The sequence below is a fragment of the Choloepus didactylus genome, chromosome 2, assembly GCF_015220235.1.
Source record: "Choloepus didactylus isolate mChoDid1 chromosome 2, mChoDid1.pri, whole genome shotgun sequence".
Taxonomy (NCBI): domain Eukaryota; kingdom Metazoa; phylum Chordata; class Mammalia; order Pilosa; family Megalonychidae; genus Choloepus; species Choloepus didactylus.
The window spans coordinates 147632126-147654453 of NC_051308.1; the positions used below are offsets into that span (position 1 = coordinate 147632126).

Genomic DNA, 22328 nt, shown 5'->3' on the forward strand with positions numbered 1-22328 from the left:
AATGGAAAGGAATAATCCCTTTCCTCCCACTCGAAGAGTCCTTCCAAGGAGTCCCACTCTTTCTTTCCCCCACAGACCTGCTGCCCACCCGGGCTGGACGCCGCGGGCACAGCACCTGGAGCCTAAGGGGCAACTTCGCGCTCCTCGGCGCAGCTGAATCACCGGTGAGTCACCCCCCTTGCAGGGTCCTGGAGTTTCTACCGGCAGGAGGCGGGGCAGGGGTGTGGATTCGCCGGGGGCCGCCCACCGCGCTGGCTAGTGACCCGGGGTGGGGGCGGGGAGGTGGGGGCGGGCCCAGGCGCGGGCTTCTCGCAGGCATTTAAAGCGCGCCACGCCGGGGCTCCTCCAGACTCGGGGATCCCCGCTCCCCTGCAGCTTGCTGCACTCGCCCAAGGGCGCCTCCAGTCTAACCTCCTCAGCCTCTGGGCTCAACGGTCTCCCCCGGACTTTCGTGGGCTCATGGAGATGGCGACCTTAGCTCCGACGCTCCTACTCGGCTGGGTCCTTGCCCAGGTTTCGGGCGCCGCAGGTGAGTGGCACCCGCCCCCCGAAGCCGTAGGGGACGCCTCGCCTTGGGGTAGCAGCGGGCTCGCCCAGCTTCCCCCGGACGCCCCGAGGTGCTCCCCCGCGTCCGCCGCACTCGTTTGCGTTCACACCGCCAAGTTTGAATGAGCCATGGGGCACCGAGGCCCGAAGGCGGGGTGATCGGGGTGGAGGTGGGATCGCGGTAGTTGGTGCTGGAGACCCCGCTGCCCCTTTCTGCTGGATATGTTCGCTCCGGGAATCCGTTGTTGCATAAGTGGATGTTTGGCTCCCGACTTCAGTCTGGGAAAAGAGCTTCCCTGTGAAGGATGACCTTGTGAGGGTGGAATATGGCCCCGCACCTGCACAGCACGGCGTTTGGGGACCAGTGGTTTAGAAGTTATCTTTAATTACATGTGCATCTTTCCTGAATAAGGGGCGGCCCTCGGTCTTTTCTTGGTCGTGTTTTGTGTTAGATTGGGATAGAGGCAATCCTGATGCAAAATGTTGCTTGGAATGGAGCAGGCACAGGTGTGTGGTGCTAAGCAGAAACTGGACCCGGTTGAGTATTTGCAAACCTGACCTTCATCCTGACGCATTCTAATCGAATACTGCCAACGGCCGTGACAGGCCACAGGCCCATCTCGGTCTCCCTGGAAGTCTCAGTAGAGAGAGACTTTAGATAAAATGCAGGAAAAGTCACAATTTGGCTGTTTCATATTGTGCAACTCTAACTCTTCTTGCACACGTAGAATTTGCCTCTTTCTCTTACTGAAAACACTTCCTAAGGGGGCTGACCTCCCTTGAATCGTGCAATTCCCAAGTAGGGTCATGGACACCCTGGAACACTGATGACTCCTGGGCTGTGCTTCCAGGTCAAGTTATAACAGGGCTTTCCCCCATGAATAATTCCAAATGGGTTTCAAGATTCTTGCCGGTTTCCAAGAGTTACAGGGTAGATCTCACCATGAGGTAATGCTGGGTCTGGGGAAAAAAAAAAATTGAAGGTTCTTTTCTTGATAACTCAGTGGTGAAGCTTTTGTGGTTGGAAAATAATAAATCAGAGCTCAATGGTGGTGGTGGGAGATATTTTATACCGTTAATATGATGTAGTCCTGGGCTGGGAAGTGCACGCAATAATAGCTGTTTCTCTGTTGTTTAAAGGCACTACAAATACAGTGGTAGCATATAATTTAACTTGGAAATCAACTAATTTCAAGACCCTTTTGGAGTGGAAACCCAAACCCATCGATCATGTCTATACAGTTCAGTTAAGGTAAGCTGGGTACAAGAAAGAAAAAGTGCTTGATGTTTCCACTCTTCTGTGCTGAATACAGATGTCTTTCATGTTGGTAACGGAATTAGGTTATTTAACAGATGACAAAGAAGAGGCTATTCATGGTCATTTGCTGGTCAGGGCCATAATCTATCAAGGCTGTAATATTTCTGGACCTTAAACTGATCAAAAGCTGTAATCATTTTTGAAAATAGTGGGAAAATTTATAAGTGGTCTGTAAGCCTGTAGAGAGGTAAACCTTTTTGCCAGGCTCTGGCAGCACCAACGCATGCGTTTCTGGATCAGTGATCACTGATCTCATCTGAGTACAGATTTGTTTTTCCTTTGTTAACTGTCTAGACTGTGAGCCGTGTCTAACATGTTAGGGAAGGGGTGGGGAGGAATTGGGATGTATGCATTGCCCTTAAGCAGTGTTTGATTCATTAATATTTGGATTCTGTGAATTAAAATTCGGTTGCACACATGAACTCTGAGGCCAAGTCTGACTCACTATGCTTTGCAGAATACTCTGCGCCCTGAGCTGTCAAGGCTGCTTTGCACATTGGAGCTTCGTCTCTGATTGGCAGCCATCCCCAGAAGTCGGTAACGCTGCATATTCAACCTAAAAATAGAAGTGGGCTGCATTTCTTTCTTAATGGCTTTCGCCATATTCTTGGCAAGTTCTTGGTTTCTGAAATGTGCGAGGAAGCTTAGTAGAGATCTTTGTAAGTACAGAACAGCTGCCGTGGAAATTATTTTGATGGTAATTATATAAAGGCACAAAAGTATCATCAGCTAAAATTAAAGGTTTTTTGATGTTTTGTTTTGTTTTAACTTGTGTCAAATATTATTTAGCGTTAAGAATGCAGCTCCTAAGTGTGGGATAGATCCTTTAACGTGAATGGTGTAGTTTTTCAAAATGAACTTCATGACAACTATTGCCAAACCGATGGGGAAGAGAATCTGTGTGTGCACGCATGGATGTATTGAAAGAGAGAGAAGAAATAATAGAGTGGTTTCATAACCCAAGATAATGATTATGATTATGATAATAGTCAAACTTAGTTCACATTCCATGATTGAGAATCTGTAATTAATTCCTCAAACACAACATTGAAATTTACCTTAGTAAACATTTTCCTTCTGGATACTACAAAGTAAATGAATAGTGAAAATAAGATTTAAGGGAGAATGCTTACTTCCTAAATATATTCAAACTAATGCTTAGTGAACATGTGGAAATATATTTAAGATTTACCTGATTTTTTAAAAGTAAGCCTTTGTCAACCGTAAGTTCCTGGACTCAGTAAAGCTGCCGTTATTTAAGTGGGCACAGCCCTTGATCTGTAGACACTAGAGCACAGAGCTGCAGGGTGGGGAGGACCCATAGAATCAGGCAGAACCCTGGGCAATCTCGCTCAGCCCTGGTCCCATGCACAGTTCCATCACCCTCTACCAGGATCTAAGACTCACAGTAAACAGGATCCCTTGGTTAAAAGGGACCATAGCAATCATTTTATAGAGAGGAAACTGCTGCCGTGAGAGGGTGAGGGGTTTATTCACCGTTGCACTGATGATGTGTACAGAACCATGTCTAGAACCGAGGTCTCCCCTTGCTGTCACACTGCAGCTGACGGCGAGGCCCCAAAGCCTGGGGGAGAGAGGGGAGAAGCCTTCCCTCCCTGCTTTCCTCCCCTACGGGAAGCATCTTAACCAGCGGCTCCCCTTCTCCTCACGACCAAAGTCTGTCCCCAGCTGCAGGACGCCACCTCTGTCCCCGAAGCCCCTAGCTGGAGCTCCACCTGCATTTTCCCCCTTTTGGTCACAGTTTTAAATGCAATCAGAAAATGTTACAAACTCAAGCCTGAGCAACAAACCATCACCTATAATATTGATTCCATGACTATTCTGAATTCCAAAACTGAATTTGCAAAGCTTCTAGAAAGTCACCTCTCCTAAACCAATGACAGTCTGTATTCTGTTGCAAGTTTTTTAGTAATTCAGGCAGGACATTTCTTTGATTATTTCCAAATCCATGTGCTAAATTTTGCCATGGAGTTCCTAGTTCCTGCTAGTGACCTGGGAGGAACCAAATACCATATCTCTCAGATGGAATTTAGCCCCCAGCCAAGCGGAATCTTTCTCCTGTTATCTGAGCCACTTGTGTGCCATAATGCTGGAGGGAAATCATCAAGTACTCATTCCCTTCTTGAAATAGAAAAGATATAATAAAAACATGCTTTTTGGTCTTTTCTGGAATGACCAAAATATTTCTGTATCAATCTTAGTTTGTGTATTTTAGGACAAAGAGTGTGTGTACCCAAATCCTTCTTGCCAGGTTATTTAATGCAGTTTTTTTTTTTTTTTTTTGTTTTGTTTTTAAATAAAAAATATTTCTGGTTCTTTTGCATGAATTTAGAAAACTGAATCCATATGGTATCTTGTTTCTCCCCTGATAATGTATAGGAATTCAACCTGTAAATGCAAATCATCTAATATTTAGCAACGCCTGGCTATATGTGCAAAAACCTACAGTCCTAAAACTCTGCAGCTTAGTGGGGTGGGGGTTGGGGGTTGGAAGAGAGGTGCTGGGGAACAGGGAATGGAGAGGTTCAGTTGAGCAGGGTGATCTGGGAGTTTCCTAGGAAAGTGAGGTAGGAGCCTGGCTTTGAATAACGGGTAGGACTCTGTAGGTGGTTAATGCTGAAGGGAAGAGTGATGTAACGGTCACTTTACATGGGATAGATGTGTGTGGATCAAATTGCAGTGATATTTCTCTATGTATTGTTTCAGTCCTTTAGAAGAATTTCATTTTCGGTGCAAATTCATTAAATCATGTCCTCTTTCATGATATCTTACAAAAGAAAGACTTGTCTTTCAGCCTCTCAGACTCTCTGACTTTGTTAGACAGATGCTACCAGCATCACTATTCTGTTATCATCGACAAGATGTAGTCACATCTTGGGGAAGTGAGGGAAGCATGTCGGGGCATGAGGTGGACACACCCAGCTCTGCCTCTCACTCGCTGTGTGACCTTGTACAAGTTACTTAACATTTCTGAGTCTCAGTATCCCATATAAAAGATCCAGTACCTTCTCAGAGAGATTATATCAAAACAAGTAATCGTGAAAAGGGTCCAGTACAGTACCTGGCATGTAGGCGATTTAATAAATGATTAATAACCACATTAATAATGATGACTCTAGTATAATAAAGAGAATATGATGTGAAATGAAATACCGCCTGATGATACAAAAAGATTATGATAAACACTTGGATCTTGATGGAAAATTGCTCCTTCTCCCATGTACCGTGACAAACCTTCCACGTGGTAAGAAAGGCATTATCACAAAATAGTTGTGAGCACGATCCAGGCATTAAGCTGCTGCCTGGTTCAGTTCAGCTGTGTGCCTTTGAGCAAGTCACCCCAGCTCCCTTTGCCTCAGTTGCTTTATCTATAAAAACGGGTAATTACACAACTCTCTCCCACCCCCCATTTGTGGCAGGACTCAAACGTGCATCGAAAGGGCTCTGCACAGCGAACACCTCCTCGGAATTAACGGTGGTTGCTTTTACCCTTAACACGGAACACCACAGCCAGGAAGCAATCTATCTTGGATGCAAATCATAATGTTCCATTTCTCATTCTTTCCTTCTTTCTTTCTTTAGCCATAGACTAGGAAATTGGGAAAACAAATGCTTCTACACAACAGAGACCGAGTGTGATCTCACTGACGAGATTGTGAAGGACGTGAAGCAGACGTACATGGCGCGGGTCCTTTCCTACCCGGCAGAGAATGCAAAGCCCACCGATTCTTCCGTGGAACCCCACCGTACAAACGCCCCAGAGTTCACGCCTTATCTAGAGAGTAAGTAGGAAGAGAAGCGGCTCGGTTTGTAGTAAACTTTCATTCTTGTTCTACACTCTGAATAATCTTCTGAGCTTGTGACCCTTAAGAGTCATTAGATTAAAAAAATAGTTATACATAAACACATCTTTCTCAGAAACTAGTGAGTGCTACAGCTCTCTTTGCTCATCCGGGATGTGGTGGGAGGTAACAGAATGTGAACTTCGGAGTGGATAATGGTGTCATCAGTAGCTTTTTCCACTGGTCTGTCCCCAGACTGGCTGGCTGGGTGGGAAATAGGAAATCCGTGAAGACACTATCATCATATATCCTGAATTTTCTGTTCCATCATCAGACCAGAAGTCCCAGTTTCGGGTGTTTGACAGTCATGAACACATGGGGAAAGTCCATTTGGTCTCCCACTGATCCCATAATTGGGGTTGCCGACCTTCTCCAATCGACTGAGCACGGCTGGAATCTGGTGATGTGCCCAGCACCTGCCCATCTCCCAGCCTGCCTCCCTCATGCTGGTTTTGAAAATGTGGAATGTGTTCCTCCCCAACCTTTCCCCTAATAAGCTGACTTTATTATCTAATTAAGGGAATGCAGAGGATTCCTGCCAAGTGGGAAATTAAATTTTTGTGTGTATATGCCCATAGTTCTGAACTAGGCACTTTAAATAAACACACATAGCACATGGAGAAGAGTGAAATCAGCTTCTCTTTTAAGGCCTGATTAGATTGAAAGTGTTGTGTTACTGGTGTTTCTATACTTAACTCTTCCACTGCCCAGTGAGAGACAAGAGAGTTTCTGGAGGTAGGGGTGCTGAAGCGAACAAGCAATACAGCAACCCTTCCCTTCTGTATCACTTTGAAGGTCAAAATAGGGGCAGCCTTACCCGCATGAATCTGACTTCTTCCCTGCATCCCCATTTGGAAGACCCTTTCTTCATGCTCAGCAAATGCCTTTACATGTGTGTGTCTGACGGCACTTGGCTGAGCTATCCATCAACAGCCACCTCCAGTGACTCTGAAGAATCATTGATATTCATTCTCTCTCCAATTGCTGACATCCTCATTATTTCTTTTTATAGTTTTTGAGTTTCGAGTAAGCCACTTCAAATCTTTTGTAAAAGAGGGAACATATAAATGGAATGGTGCAGGGTAGAAAGTATTGCATGTGTGCATGTGCACACACACACACACACACGGCTTGCATAGAATTGGCATTGAATGATTGGGATTTATTTTACTTTCATTGAAAATCTTTGAGAAAATTGAGCCATTTCAGAGACCCAATGGTTAAAGGCACACTGGTTCTTAGAGGTACCAAGGACATTCCTAGGTTTTCCCATGGCCCCTAATTTATTGTACCTAAAACATGAAATCTTATAGAACTACACTGTTCGATGTGGTAGCAACCAACCACAGGCAGCTCAGCACTTAAAATGAGGCTAATGTTATAAGTGTGAAAAACTGGACTTTGGAAAACGTGCAATATCTCGAGAAGTGTTAATTTTGGTTACATGTTAAAATGATAATTTTTGGAGATAATAGGTTAAATAAAATATAGTTTTAAAAATAATTTCACCTATTTCTTTTTTCTTCTAATGTGGCTTCTAGGAAATTTTAAATTATATCCATGGCTCCCATTATATTCCTATGGGCCAACATTGCCATGAAATATCTCAGCATATAGCTCTGGTGCCAATAAAGCCTGCTACTAAGTTGAGTTTCTGTGCAGGTCTTTTCAGAAGGGTGACTAAGTTGTGGTAACTAAAAGGGATTTTACTTTACATAGAATTCTTTGGTTCCACCCAAGCGCCTTGTCTGTGTTTCAGCAAATCTTGGACAACCAACCATTCAGAGTTTTGAACAAGTTGGAACAAAACTGAATGTGACGGTGCAAGATGCACGTACCTTAGTCAGAATGAATGGCACTTTCCTAAGCCTCCGGGAGGTTTTCGGCAATGATTTAAGCTATGTACTTTATTATTGGAAAGCTTCAACTACAGGAAAGGTGAGAATATTTTTATTCACTCTGATGACATGTTTTAAATTGTGGGCCCTTGATATTACTCCTCGCAATTCCCCAATTCAAAGACAGCAGAACGAGGGCTGGCGGAGAGGGCCGTGTGGCAGAATGAGAGCGGGGCCTGCTGGGTGGCGAGTCGGGCGGCAGATCCTGGCTCTACCTGGGACTGACCAGCCCTGTGATGCTGGGCAGAGCCCCCGAGAAACCCAGAGCATCTCTAACGTTCCTGCAGCACTCACTCCTCTCCATTCCTTCCTCCACTGAGGATCTCGGAGTAAAACCTTGTCTTCCACTCAATGAGTAATACTACTTTTTTTCCTATTACTGAATATCTTCAAAAGAGCTAAATGGGGTTGGATGTGCCCAAATTGGATGTCTTCGATCTTGGGAAAAGCATCCTTGGAGTTTATCAGGGGAACTGACTAACCGAGACAGTTCTCATCCTTCATGTCCGACTCGTCCACATACACTTGGATGAGAGCCTCGGCTTTTACTTCCACAGTGACTTGGTAAAGGGGAAAGAATTCATTCTGAGCTCAGATGAACTAAGAACTCTTCACCTTTTCACAGAAAACAGCCAAGACAGACACTAATGAGTTTTTGATTGACGTGGATAAAGGAGAAAACTACTGTTTCAACGTTCAAGCAGTGATTCCATCCCGAAGAGGAAACCAGAGGAGTCCTGAAAGCATCATTGAGTGCACCGGCCAAGAAACAGGTGGCTTCAGAGGTGAGTGGACCTGTCTTCACTTGGGAGGCCCGATGCCTCACAGAGGGCTGCTAGCTCCACCCTCAGGGCCAGGATGGTACTGCTTTGTTAAATACTCAGGGAGATGCTGCCTGGATTTTTTTTTTTTAATACTCTTCCATTTTAGTCATTTAGAAATTGTTATTCCTCCATATTGTATTCCTTCTGTGTTGTTTCCTTTGAAAGTGTTTTCTTGAGCAGCTACCATGTGCTGAGCCCTCTGCTGAGCTCCAAGCACTCTGTAGTTGTTTAGGATCTACCATCGAATCACAGATTTCTCTGCATGTATTTTCACACATAAAACTCTGGTCCTGGGTGGAAGCCTCTGGAACAGCTGCAGCAGCACCCAGTAGACATTAGAGACCACCCACTGTGGACTGTTGCCACGGAGGATATACATTTAAAACCTTAAGGGAAGGGATCGAATATATTAGATATACCTGTGTGCATGCATGTGTGAACACAAAACTGACATGTGTGTGTACATGCGTGCACACATACTGGGAGCTCAGACATGCTGTGTGTGAGGCGCTTCCTAACTATAAGTGCTGCAGGTGTTGAGATGAATCTGTAAGGCTGCGAGCCTGAGTCTCCTTCCAAGCTTCCCAGGGGAAGAGTTCTGAGTACTTTAAGGGAACAAAAGAGCCAGTGGATAGTGATGATGACTTTACTCCTTGTGACAATGAGTTCTAAAATTTTTTTTAAAATGCTATTCTCTCATATTGCCTTCAATAGAGGATAGAGTCCTCCACCCTTGGGGCCACCCTACCCTTAGCTCTCAGATTAGTCTTCCTGTAGCCCAGCTCTAATTCTCCCGCTTCTCTGCCTTTGTGTACACCTGGGTCTCTGTTCCCCTGCCTCTCCTCTACCTGAGGAAGTATGTCCTTCCAGAGCCATTTCCACAGCTACCTCAATTATCATCTCTTCCTCACTCGGTAGCATTTTGTTTTCCCTCTTTGCACCTATAATTCATCTTCTACTATGATCTTAACCACCAAACTCAACATCATTTTTAGCCGCTTGTTTCCAACTGCTGTTATTGCTTCCAAATAGTGCTTACAGTCTTTACAGTATTCACTTTATTAAATGTCCTACTACTTTTAGTGATTGTTGAGTGCCCTAAAATACCTAGGATTTACCAAATTCTTTCCTACTCCTAATGGGGTAGAAAGAGTGGCAGAAAGATATTACAAATTGTGCAAAAGCAGAATGGTGTCATTCAACTACTAAATGTTTCCGGGTTAGGGGCAGGCCTTCCATTCTGCCTACTGATAAATAGTATTAGAATGCTCCTAAGTTGACTTGGTACCTTTTATTTTTCAGAATTGTTCTTCATCGTTGGAGCGATAGTGTTTGTGGTCATCATCTTCATCATCATCCTGTCACTGTCTCTGTACAAGTGCAGGAAGGCCAGAGCAGAGCGAAGTGGGAAGGAAAACTCTCCCCTTAATGCTGCATAAAGCCGCACATTGGCGGTGCCAACTACTGCAAATGTTACGTTGCACTGTGACCAAGGACTTTTAAGATAATGGAATATATGGAAACACAAATGAGTACTTTGGAGCATGAAGACAGTTTGGGTTCCAAGAATGCTCTTTATCTGACCTGTTATCACAATTAGCATTCTGGTTTTGACAGAGGCAAATGTGATGAACGGTACAACCAATTCCAACTTTATTTTTTGTTTTTGTTTTTTTTTTTTAATTTCTATTTTGACACTATGGTACGTTTTGCACACATCATACTTTACACTGTGTATTCTCCACTCAAGGTGAAACTAGGTTACACAACAAAAAAAAAAAAAAAAAAGAAAGAAAGAAAGGAAAAATGCCTTGAAAAACCTACATGGATATGGAAAAACCAATTTCAAACCAGGCAGTAAAATAGAAATTTGGGTGGACTTTTCTAGGACTTCTCTAACATCTGTCTATCCTTTCATCATATGGTTATTTAGGTTCTTGTGTTTTTTTAGGTTTAAAGCAACTGACAGACTTTTATATGAATGTGTTAAATGCAAAGGACTTCTACTTTGGGCACCTTCCTAAAATGCATTACAGTTTAGCACTTTGACTTAAATGCTGTTGATTAAACACTTGACAGCTAACTATATTTTTATAAGACTACTATACAAACACACAGCATAGAGTTTATGATTTAAGGTACTTAAAGCTTCTATGGGCAACATTGTATATATTATATAATTTTTAAAAGGTTTTCTATATGGGGATATTCTATTTATATAGGTAATATTGTTATATTTGTATATATTGAGATAATTTATTTAATATACTTTTACATAAATAAAGGTGACTGGGAATTGTGACTACTGTATTTATTATATCTTCCGTTTATTACTTATGATTAAGTCTTTGTATTAGTTCTGCTGCAGTAACACATGACCCCAAAATCTCTGTGGCTTTCAGCAGCATAGCTTTATTTCTCACTTAATTTACAATTTTGAGGCTGCGGGTTGGATATGCCTCTTCTCAATGTCTGCTCATTCTAGCACTCAGGCTGATGGAGGAACCCCTATTTGGATCATGGCATAAAGAAAAGCAAAACACTAGTAGAAACAGGCAGTTACTCCTTTAAGGTTTAAGCTGCCTCTTGAAGCTCCTGCTCCATGCTGGCCGACTGTCGCTATGCTCACATGCCACTGGCCCAAGAAAGTCATGTTACCAGGCCTGACAATACCCCCCCTACCAGCAGGCACCACTAGTCACATGGGAATGGAAAGGGATGGGAGGAAAGGAAGAAAACAGTATGGTCTACTTAGAAGAAAGGACATTTTCCCCCATGGGCATTAGTCTGAGTTAAGGATAAAGACTGGAGAGGAAAAAGGAAGAAAAATTACTTGGATTATTGTCCTGGAAGAAAATTAGATGAAAAGGACAATATATAGAAAGCCTAGGGAGGGATATAAGTAGAATGGTGTCTCTAGAGTTTATTAAAAGTGTAAACTAGATTGGGTTCTCTGCAGGTAGGGACTGGGTCAAGTTCATGTTTACAGCTCCTGAAGGTGACAACACACAGAGAGTTCTTAGTCAATCACAGCTTGAGTTGAGTAGATTTTATTACCTTCCTCTTCAATGTAGAGATTAGTGAGTCCTCCATTTGGGTGCAAATGGAATACATCAGAACAGTCTCATTCTGTCAGTTGAATTGAAAGAGGATCCTAACTACAGGTGTAAATGAGGTTCCTTGTACTTAGCTGGGCCACACAATCACTTTTGCTACCCATTCTGAAAAGCTGGGCTGGTACAGTCTAAGAAAAACATTCAGATAGCACACCCACCTGGAAGGGGTCCCACAGAAGAGACACTGAGCAAGCATTAAAATGAATAAAGACTCGGTTCACTGTCCAGCTGTTAATAAATTTTAAATCCTATTTGATCCTTTGCTCCAAAGAACTCTAAGCATTACCAATAAAATTCTAAACATAAAATGTTTGCTACAACACCACATTCTAGGGAAGAATGGCCAAAACAAATCTACAATGTCTCCATAAAACTGATAGCCTGAAAGGCAGAATGGCAACAATTTTGGAGAAACTAAGAGAGACTAGTAGTCAGCTGGTTTGCTTGGTTTTATTTGTCATAATCAATCTGTGTCGATGCTGGAAGGCCAAATCTTCCACTGTTGTAACGCTCTTTTGTACCAGAGAAAGAGGGAAAGCACTTGCAGTGGAGCTGAAAAAAGAGGCTTGGCATGGGAGCATGCCCTGGAAGAAGGGTCTTTGGCTATTATCTTGGATTCCTGCTCTCTTGAGACTGCAGGACAAAGAGCTGCGCACACCACGTGATGGGGCAGAAGGCACTCCAGGAGAGAGTGTCTGACTGGCCATTTCCAGAAGGCTACTACTGCTTTCCCTGCCAAGAATAATTACAGTGTTATGTAATTCTGTGGCCTCGTAATCTAAGGAATTTGAATTATTCCACTAAAGAAAGTACTGGCAGATAGAAAGCAGGTCTGGGTACAAACGAGGTGTCTGGCTGTTCACAGGGAAGAAATTCATTGTAGACCTTAATGAGGCAGAACTGCAATGACGTGAAAGCTGCAAATTTTAACCACTCTCCACGTTGCTGCCCCTCTCCTTATCGCTGAGGCGAAACAGCTGCTGCTAAAATAGACACTGTACTTGGCAACGGCACAGAAAATTATACTATAAATTGTTGGCAAGTGTCCAGAAACAACAGCCCTCCAGTGGGCCAAATTATATTTCATTATTCTGGTCTTCAGTGTAACCCACAAAGTTCATTGTTAGTATACTAAACTTTTGTGCTTGGAAGAGAGATTTTACTGTCTTAAATTACTGAGTTTGGTTTACATATAAGAAGTTAATATTTGTCAAACCGATAGACATTTTACCTTAGTTACAGCTGATGGCCTATAATCTAAGCACCTACCTCTTAAATGAACGATCATCTCTAGCCACGAAAAAGTAAATAAACTCATCCCCAGATATTCTTTTTACCTGTTCTAGAACATGCGTATTTGATGTGGGTGAGTTTTCTCCAGTGGTTTCCAGAGAGGATTCATTACGATTGTAATGTAATATGACATTCATTCAGAAGCTTATAGTGGATACGTGTTCTTCTTGCTCAGAGACCCTGGTTTGAGTTATTGCAAATAAGATACAGCAGAACAATCTCGTTCTGTCAACTGTGTTGAAGGAGGATTCTAACTAGAGGTGAAAACGAGGCCCCTAGCACTTAGCTGGACCACATGCAGCTTTTGCTTTCCTCTGTGCTCAGTCTAGGAAAAGCATCCTGACGGGATCGAGATGGAGCTGTTTTGCTGGTCAGCACGCTCCTCCTTTGTGGCTGCTTCCACTGGTTTAGGGGCAGGCACACTACCTAACCTAGTCTAAGAAGAATGGATCTCAGGGCTTTTTTTCTGAGAATGTTGAAATGCTCTTTTTCTTGCTGAACATAATGAAGAAGCATGTAGCCCCAACAGTTACCGGGGATCATCATGAGAACACGAAGGGGGCAGATGTCAATGGAGCTGACATATTAGAAAGCAATGCAGAGTGATGGAAAGAAACTGAATCTTTGGTGACATCCCCAGACTGCTGGATCAAGCCTTGTCCAAGTTATCCCCATAGAGTTTTCATTGGACATAAGCCAATTAATTGTCTAAGCAGTTTGAGTCAGGTTTTCTGTTACTTGCAGTCAAATACATTCTAATTGATGCTGTATAAGCATTGACCATGGAGTACAAATATAGAGGAAGAAATTGCCTATAATGAAAGCTTTTAATGCAAAAAGCTTATCATGCAAAGTAACATTCAATTTTCAACTACTAAATGTTGAAATTATGTTTCTAGGAGTACTATTTTCAACACTCCAGTGGTTCTGTTTGTGTGTGTGTATGTATGTGTGTGGCAGTGGCGGGGGGGTAGGGAGTTGTACTGCGCAGCTTATCTAATCTGGAACTCATTGCCCAGAATCCTCTCCCCTATATTTTTTTCAGATTAGAGTTAACCAAAAGAGAAATTTGCACAAGATTTGAAATAGGACAGGTGAGGTGGTAGCCATGACTCTGAGGGTCGTCATGGTTAGAGACGGTGAAGGTTGGCAGAGATGCCAACAGATAACAGCTTGCCCTCGCTCTCCCCTACCCTGTGACTAGCTTTGACTTCTATCCCTGCCAACCAGCAGTGACACAAGGCCCTCCACCAGACGCTTCTCCTTCACAGTCCCTTCTCCACCAGCTCTCAAGGATTCCAAGGAGGGAGTGACCAGTTCTCCTGTAGGGATCCAATTAGGCTTCAAGGAAGAGGTGGGTGTGAACTGACACTAGTGCTTCCCGCCGTGGCCTCCTCAGCTTTCAGAGCAAAGCCCTCAATCCCTCTTTGGTGCCCTGGGAGTACAGCACAGACGGCCCATGCACCAGGCACTTCCCGCTCAGCCCTGCCCTGCCCAGGCCCCCTTCCCTTCACCACCCCAGTCTCTACTCCAAATGATTGGGCCATCATGACCTCCCCCATGCAAGGCCACCAAAGAGGTACAAATGAAGTTACACAGCCCACACACACAATGATGGTAATTTTCCTGATCTTTGGTTTAATTTTTAAGCCAGACTCCTTTTCCACCAGATGGTAGAAACTATCCCAAGCAATTTGGTGATTCTCCCTGAACATCCTCCTTTTCCCTGGAGTTGTGTCTAAGTCCCTGACCCCCACCACCCCTCATTACCTGCTAGATCCCATCACCTCCCCTCTGACAGACCATTCACCCCTCTCCAGCCTGGGAAATCCTTTCCTAGCCTGAGGTTGATGGACTGAGATGGTGAAGCCTTGCTCTTACTGGTCGTCACCTCATCCTTTAAATCTTTTGCCTATGCCCCAGTCCTGTCTGTTCAGAGTGTCCCAAACCAGAGAAGACTCTCCTTTTCTGTGCATTCAGCTTCCATATCCTTTCCCCCAGGAAGTGCTAAGCTGCCTGAATGGGAGAAGTATCAGGATAAAAGGACATACTAGGGGCAAAACACATATATTGATTTTTCAAAAGACATCATTCCACATTCCAACTAAAGAAAGAATTTAAAAACTATTTACATTAAAGTGTCAGTGACTCAATATAATATTTTACCAGGAGTCATAGCTTTAAAATAAAAGGAATGAGACTACCAGTGGAATTTCATTTGTCAGCTGTGGTGAGGGGCTTTGGCAGGAAGGTGGAGACGAGGCTTTTTCTTTCCCAAATCCAGCCAAGTGCTGGCCTGACCCCGGTCAGGCAGATTTGGCCCTCTCTGGCATCTTCAGTGTCATCCCGCTGTATTCCCTCTATGCCTAGTCCGACATTGTCCATATTTTTAATATCCTTTTTCTTTCTCTATGCATAGCTCAGCCACACTATTTCCTTTTAAAGGAAAGCCGTCTGCATGGTGGCAAAGATTAAATCTTTGTATGAGTATCTGATTCCCTGAAGAAATTTTGTTTGTTTTCATGGATGCTTCCAACACACTGCTTTGTTCCAATGTCAGCTTAACCCAACCGCTTTCAAAGTGGGTCCCCAGGGCAGCAGCATTTGCATCACCTGAGAACTTGCTAGAAAAGCAAATTCTTAGTTCCCGCCTTCAACTTATTGAATTAGCAGTATGTGTTTTAACAAGAAGCCCTTCAGGTAATCACAATGCTTGCTCAAGTTTGAGAACCACTGGTTTAATCTATTAACTACCCCTTAGCAACATGTGGATACTGTTTACTGCAATGAGCGGCTTAGAGCAGCTAGAAACCCAAATGGGGCACAGCTGGCCCTTGGACGGAAGGTCAGAACGCAGCCTGCTCTGAAGTCCAAACAAAACAAATGAGAAGACGTAAAGAACAGGCAATATCCTGCACCTATAAACCGCACAGTCCCTAAGAGGTTTATCATGTGTGGATATGTTAAGATTCTTCCTATTCCAGGAACCAGAACCCATCGCAAGGGAGCTTAAGAAAAATAATAAGCCTGTTTTTCTCTTTCGTCAAGTGAGCTAATTGGTCTAGAGTTCTTCAGTTCTTTCTAGCCTAAGTTCTATGATTATATTTTATTAGTGTCAATAATTAACAATTAAAAAAAAAACACTTTTTCTGGGGGAAATAAAACTTCTAAAAAAACAATCCAGGAATTGTGAAACTGTGAAATTGCAATTCATCTTGAATATACAAAATTCAAATAAACTTTTAAAATAGAAAGCTAAAAAAGCTTCAAGAAAAAGGTTATTGACAATCTTTATCCAGCCTGATTTTCAAAAATCGCCAAAAAATACACGCCATCTGCAAATTCGCTTGTCATCTCCGGGCATGAGAATTAAGATTAACACTCAGAGGGAGTAGGAAATGTTTTTTCCCTCGGAAAGATTAACAGAATTTGGGGACTAGAGGATCCTTTATGACTAAAACTGTGGCGCCATCTTCAGTTCCAGAGGAGGCTCGACAACTTGACCAGGATGTTCACTGGGTTGTATAACTAAAGGAATCCTAAATATAAACCAAAATACCTGTAAATGAGTAAGACTGAAGGAAAGGGACAGGGTGGGTGGGAGAAGGGCGCTGGAAATCACTGAATTACTGAACCAAAGAGCGCCTCTCCAGTTTGTGCGGTTGCTACATCTCAACCTGTGGAGTTCTCTTTAGTCCAGAGCTAGAGCTCCCATCACAGATCCTGCTACTCCAAGTGTGGACCGGGAACTGTAGCTTGAGCATCGTTTGAGAGCTAGTTAGAAATGCAAACTCTCAGGCCCCACCCCAGACCTACTGAACCAGAATTTGCATTTTCCAGGTGATTTGTAGGCATACTCAAGTTTGAGGCGTGCTGCTGTTTATGCTTCCCCCAAACATCTAACCCCCTATTCCTGATTTCCTTCAAACAAGTAGGTTAGGGGAAATGCAGTGGAGAAGGAAGACAGATACCTCACCGGTGGAGCGAGTTGCACAGCATTGATGAGAGCTCATCATTTATTAAACTTAGACACCAGCAAGTTAATACATAACAAGTGTAAAAGCATAGTCGTGATCATATTGCAAATACTACATTTTGAAACCAGCCCATTGACCAATTGGCAAATTTCCAATGGCAATACTTTGACTGCGTATGCCCTATTCCAGAGTTTTCCTGCCTTGATTCCTGTGCTCTGTCTCCCCCTTTCCCCATCCTTGAAGACTGTTTTTAACAGTTTGTGGGTCTCACCTCAGAACTTTCCTCTCCTGGATTCCTGTTACACTCTCCCTATGTACTTACACTCTTATACCTCAATATTGTACAGAATCATTGTTAACCTGTAGTAGTCTCTTTTCTAGATCATAATTTCCTTGGCAAGAACCATGCTTATGCACCTTTGAATTCATTAATTTAGCCATCAATTTAATCTAATATCAGACTTAAATGTGTCAGACATTATAGATTTTGTTAAAATACAAAGGTATAATCCCAGCTCTTGCGGAGCCCTTGTGGAGCCCTTGTGGAGCTTACATATTTGAAAGGTAAAATGTCAAACAAGTAATTACAACAGAAGATAAATGTTAAGATAAGGAATGTTTAGCGTATTTTGAAGAAGTCATGTGGGGCCACCTAATTTGGACTTGGGAGGGTTATCTAAAATCTTAGTGGAAGGACACAGAGGTAACCAGAAAAGGGAGTGAAAGAAGAGGAGGAATTGTGAGAAGAGTGTCCCAGAATGCACGATTGTGGTAGGATGGCAAGTAGGGAGCTCCAGGAATCAGTCCCTCCACATAAACAACTATTGAATTGGAAGGAACTGTCTGAATCAACTATTTTACAGCTCCGGAGTCTGCTGCAGCATTCAGTGAGGAGCGGGACAAAGAGGCTGGTAAATTGCAGTCAAGACTGGTGAGTTTCACCCTCCCAGCAGTGGCGACCATCCCCCTTCCCCTAGCCCTCTGGCAGGCAGTGGTGGGGACTGGAGATCAGGCTCCTAGCACTGCTTCTGGTGCCAGGATGGGACATAAAGACCTAGTTCTCCAAACGTTAAGGTGTGTGGACTCATCACCAAACTCTGCTTTTGATCAGTTACTTCAGATTGCTAGGGGTCAGCTCTGAGGGTGGCCATTGTTCCGACCTCCCTCCACCAGAGGCAGCAAAGGAATCTTGAAGATGGTAACTTACTTCCTCGAAACTAGGAAAACAGTTAAAGGGCAGCATTAAGGGGGCAAGTGCTGAATCAAGCAAACACAGCTTCAAAAGCCACTGGAGAAGGTCCTGGTGACTTTGCTGACCTCTCTCCCATCCCCAGTGGAGTGGAGCAGCTTGTGATCCAATTGTGGGGCCCTGGCCCGGTCCAGAGGGAGCAGAGTGGCCACGGGGTGCATACTGGGGTGCATGTATGTCAGTGTCAATCTATTGGGTAGAAGTCTCACAGATGAGCCAGGGAACTTGTCTCGGGTGCCTGAATTTGTCCTGAGAGCAGAGAAGCAGCTTGCTTTACAGCTGGGAAAGTGTGAGAAGCAAAATATGTTAAAGTGGCCTGGGGGCAAAGGACTGCCTGCATTAAGTCATTCAAGAGAACACCAAGGAGGGGGTGAAAGTCTATTTCAAAGGGAGTAGAGAGGGCATTCATTCCAACCCACGTAAAGTGTAAATAGGGGGAATTCCTAAGACCTCTAGTAAGCACAGCCCAGGAAAAGAGGCAGGATCAGAGAAGACAGAGAAGACGCTGCACTTCACATTTCCCTCAGACTGATCTTTCTGAAAAGCAGGCTAGGCTCTGAAGACCACCTGCCAAAGCTGAGCCAATTTGCAAAGAGAGTGAAAAGAGCTTTTTGCTTTGGTTTGTTTGTTTTGATTAGCTCATGGCATTCAAGGAAATCTCTGTTGTATTACCAGATGGATACAAATTTCAGGAACAAACAGCTCAGGGAATAAATCCCAGAGTTAACACTTTAATATACTAAAATGTACACTGCACAACAAAAGATTGCAAGACAAAGAAACAGGAAATGATGGCTGTTTTAGTTTGCTAAAGCTGATGGAATGCAATATACCAGAAATGGCTTGGCTTTTACAATGGGGATTTACTAACTTTCAAGTTTACAATTCTGAGGCTGTGAAATTGTCCAAATCAAGGCATCAACAGAAATGCTCTCTCCCTGAAAACTGGCCACTGGAGATCCTCAGCTAATCTGTCATATGGTAAAGTACATGGCAATGCCTGCTAGTCTCTCCTTTCTCTCTGAGGTTTTGTTGCTTCCAGCTTCTGGTTTCAGTGGCTTCCTCTCTGTTTCTGTGGTTCCCCTCTGTTTTCTGTGTCCTTCTCTCTCAGCTTCTCTGAATTTCATTTCTTATAAAGGACTCCAGTAGGAAGATTAAGACCACCTGGGGCATCCCGCAAGTGAAATAACCCAATCATAAGGTCCCACCCACAATAGGTCTACACCCACAGGAACAGATAAGCTTGTAGAACATGATCATTTCTCTGGGGGTACATTCAGCTTCAAACTACCACAATGGCCCATAAAAAAAAAAAAGCAAGATAAAAATGCAGCAACCATCATTGAAGAGGACCAACTTTGGACTTACCAGGTATTGAGGTAGATATTTAAAAAAAAAAAAAGGTCTTCAATATGCTGAAAGAGATAAAGGAAAACATAGAGAAAGAACTAAAGAATACGAGGAAAACAATAAATGAACAATATGAAAATCTCTTTGAAAGTCTCAATAGGAACTAAACAAATACTGAAGACAATAACAAATGAAAAATTCTTTAGTTTTGACAGCAGATTGGAGGTGGCAGAAGAAAGAATCAGTGGTCTTGAAGACAAGACAACTGAGATGATTCAGGATGAGAAGCAGAAGGATAGAAGAATAAAAAAGAACAAACAGATACTCAGAGAACCTTTACGAGAGTCCCAAAAGGAGAAGAAAGAGAGAAAGAGGAAGAAGGAATATTCAAAGAAATAATGGTAGAAAAATTCCCAAATTTAATGAAAGACATGAACATACACATTCAAGGATCCCAATGAACCCCAAACAGGATAAACTCAAAGAGAACCAAGCACAGACACATAGCAATCAAATTGTCCAATGCAAAAGTACAGAGAAAGAGTCCTGAAAGCTGCAAGAGAAAAGCAGTGAGTAATGAATAAAGGAATCCCAATAAGTGCTGATTTCTCACCAGAAATCATGGAGGCAAGAAGGTAGTGAGAGGAAATATTTAAAGTGCTGCAAGAAAACAATTGACAACCAAGAATTTTATATCCACCAAGACTTCTTTCAAAAATGAAGGCGCAATTAAGACATTCCAGTTAAACAAAAGCTGGGGGAGTTCATCATCACTAGACCTGCCCTAGAAACAATGCTAAAGGGAGTTCTTCAGACTGAAAGGAAAGGACACCAGACAGTGGATCAAAGTGGCATAAAGAAATAAAGGCCTCTTGTAAAGGTAACCATGTGGGTAATTATAAATGTCACCACTATGGTATTGTATTTTTTGGCATGTAAATCCACTTCTTCTTACAGATGCTAAAATGCAAATGCACACGTTAATGATAAATCTGGGATTTTAGACATACAATGTATAAAAAAATGATTTGTAACTAGTAAGAAAAGGGGGCATTGAGGGTAAAGGAACAGTGTATGTGTATGCTGTTGAAGATAAGTTGCTAAAATATATTCAGAAAGAAATGAGAAGGGACTCAAAATGGTACAATTAAAAAAACAAATAAATATGAAAGTAGGCATTAATGGAAGAATGAGGGTCAAAAAGGTATAAGATATACAAAGACAAAATACCAAAAGGCAGGAAAAAGTCCTGTATTATCAGCAGTTGTTTTAAATGCAAATGAATTAAACTCTCCAGTCAAAAGGCAGAAACTGGCAGATTGGATTTTTTTTTTTTTAACTGACCCAACTATATGCTGTTTACAAGAGACTCACTTTAAATTCAAAGACACAAGTAGGCTGAAAGTGAGAGGATGGAAAAAAAAAATATGCCATGCAGATAGTAACTAAAGAGAGCTAGAGTAGCTCTACTAATATCAGATAAAATAGATTTTAAGTCAAAAACTGTTATGAGGGACAAAAAAGATCATTATATATAGATAAATGGGTCAATTCAATTAGACATAACAATTATAAATATATATGCATATAACAGCAGAGCCCCAAAATATATGAAGCAAATATTAATGGATTTATAAGTAGTAACAGACAGTTCCGCATTAATAGCAGGAGATTTTAATACACCACTTTCAATAATGGAGAAAACAACTGGACAGAACATCAGTGAGGAAATGGAAGACTTGAATGATTCTCTAAACGAGCTCAATCTGCCAGACATATATAGAACATTTCACCCAATCGCAGAATACACATTCTTCTTGAGTGCACATGGACCATTCCCCAGGATAGAACATATATGTTAGGTCACAAAACAAGTCTCAACAAATTCAATGATACTGAAATCATTCAATGTATCTGTCTTCTCAATCACAATGGAATGATGCTAGAAATCAATAATGGAGGGGAAGAAATGGAAAATTCACAAACGTGTGGAAATTAAACAATGTACTCTTAAACAACCAATGATCAAAGAAATCACAAGGTAAATTAGGAAACGTCTTGAGGCAAATGAAAATGAAAACACAACATACCCAAACTTATGGGATGTAGCAAAGGCGGTAATGACAGGGAAATTGATAGTTCTAAATGCTTACTCAATTTAAAAAGAAGAAAGATTTCAAATCAGAGACCTAACCTCAAAACTACAGGATCTAAAAAAAAAAAAAAAAAAAAATGCAAACTAAACCAAAAACGAGCAGAAAGAAGGAAATAACAAAGATAACATTTCACACCCACTAGAATGTCTAGTATTTAAAAAACAAACAAAATTACAAATGTTGGAGAAGATGTGGAGAAATAGAACACTCAATCATTGTTGGTAGGAATGTAAAATGGGGCAGCCACTGTGGAAGATAATTTAGTGATTCCTCAGAAAGTTAATTATGGAATTACTATATGTTCCATTAATTCTACTCCTAGGAATTGAAAGCAGGGACTTGAACAGATATTTGCTCACCAACGTTCACAGCAACATTATTTACAATTGCCAAGAGAAGGAAGCAACCCAAGTGTACATAAACCAATAAATGGACAAATAAAATGTGGCATATATATATGTACACAGAGGAATTTTATTCCACCATAAAAAGGAGTGAAGTTCTGATATATATGACAATATGGATGAACCTTGAAGACATCACCTTGAGTGAAATACACCAGACACAAAAGGATAAATATTGTATGATCTCTGTGATAGTTTGGAGGTTTGATGGACCCCAGGAAAGATCATGTCTTTAGATTCAATCCATTCTTGTGGGTACAGACCTATTGTAGGTGGGACCTTCCCATTAGGTTATTTCAGTTGAGGAGTGTCCCAGGGTGGGTTTTAATCCTCT

General features: G+C 42.3%; 1 protein-coding gene across 1 annotated transcript; it reads left to right on the top strand.

Moving 5' to 3' along the window:
* Positions 1 to 298: 298 nt before the first annotated feature.
* Positions 299 to 10288, top strand: F3 (coagulation factor III, tissue factor). The gene is made up of 6 exons (XM_037826593.1): positions 299 to 529; positions 1687 to 1798; positions 5468 to 5667; positions 7487 to 7665; positions 8251 to 8410; positions 9752 to 10288. The coding sequence occupies exons 1-6, from the start codon at positions 460 to 462 to the stop codon at positions 9886 to 9888; spliced, it is 858 nt and encodes a 285-aa protein (XP_037682521.1). The 5' UTR covers positions 299 to 459; the 3' UTR covers positions 9889 to 10288.
* The last annotated feature ends 12040 nt before the right edge of the window (positions 10289 to 22328 follow it).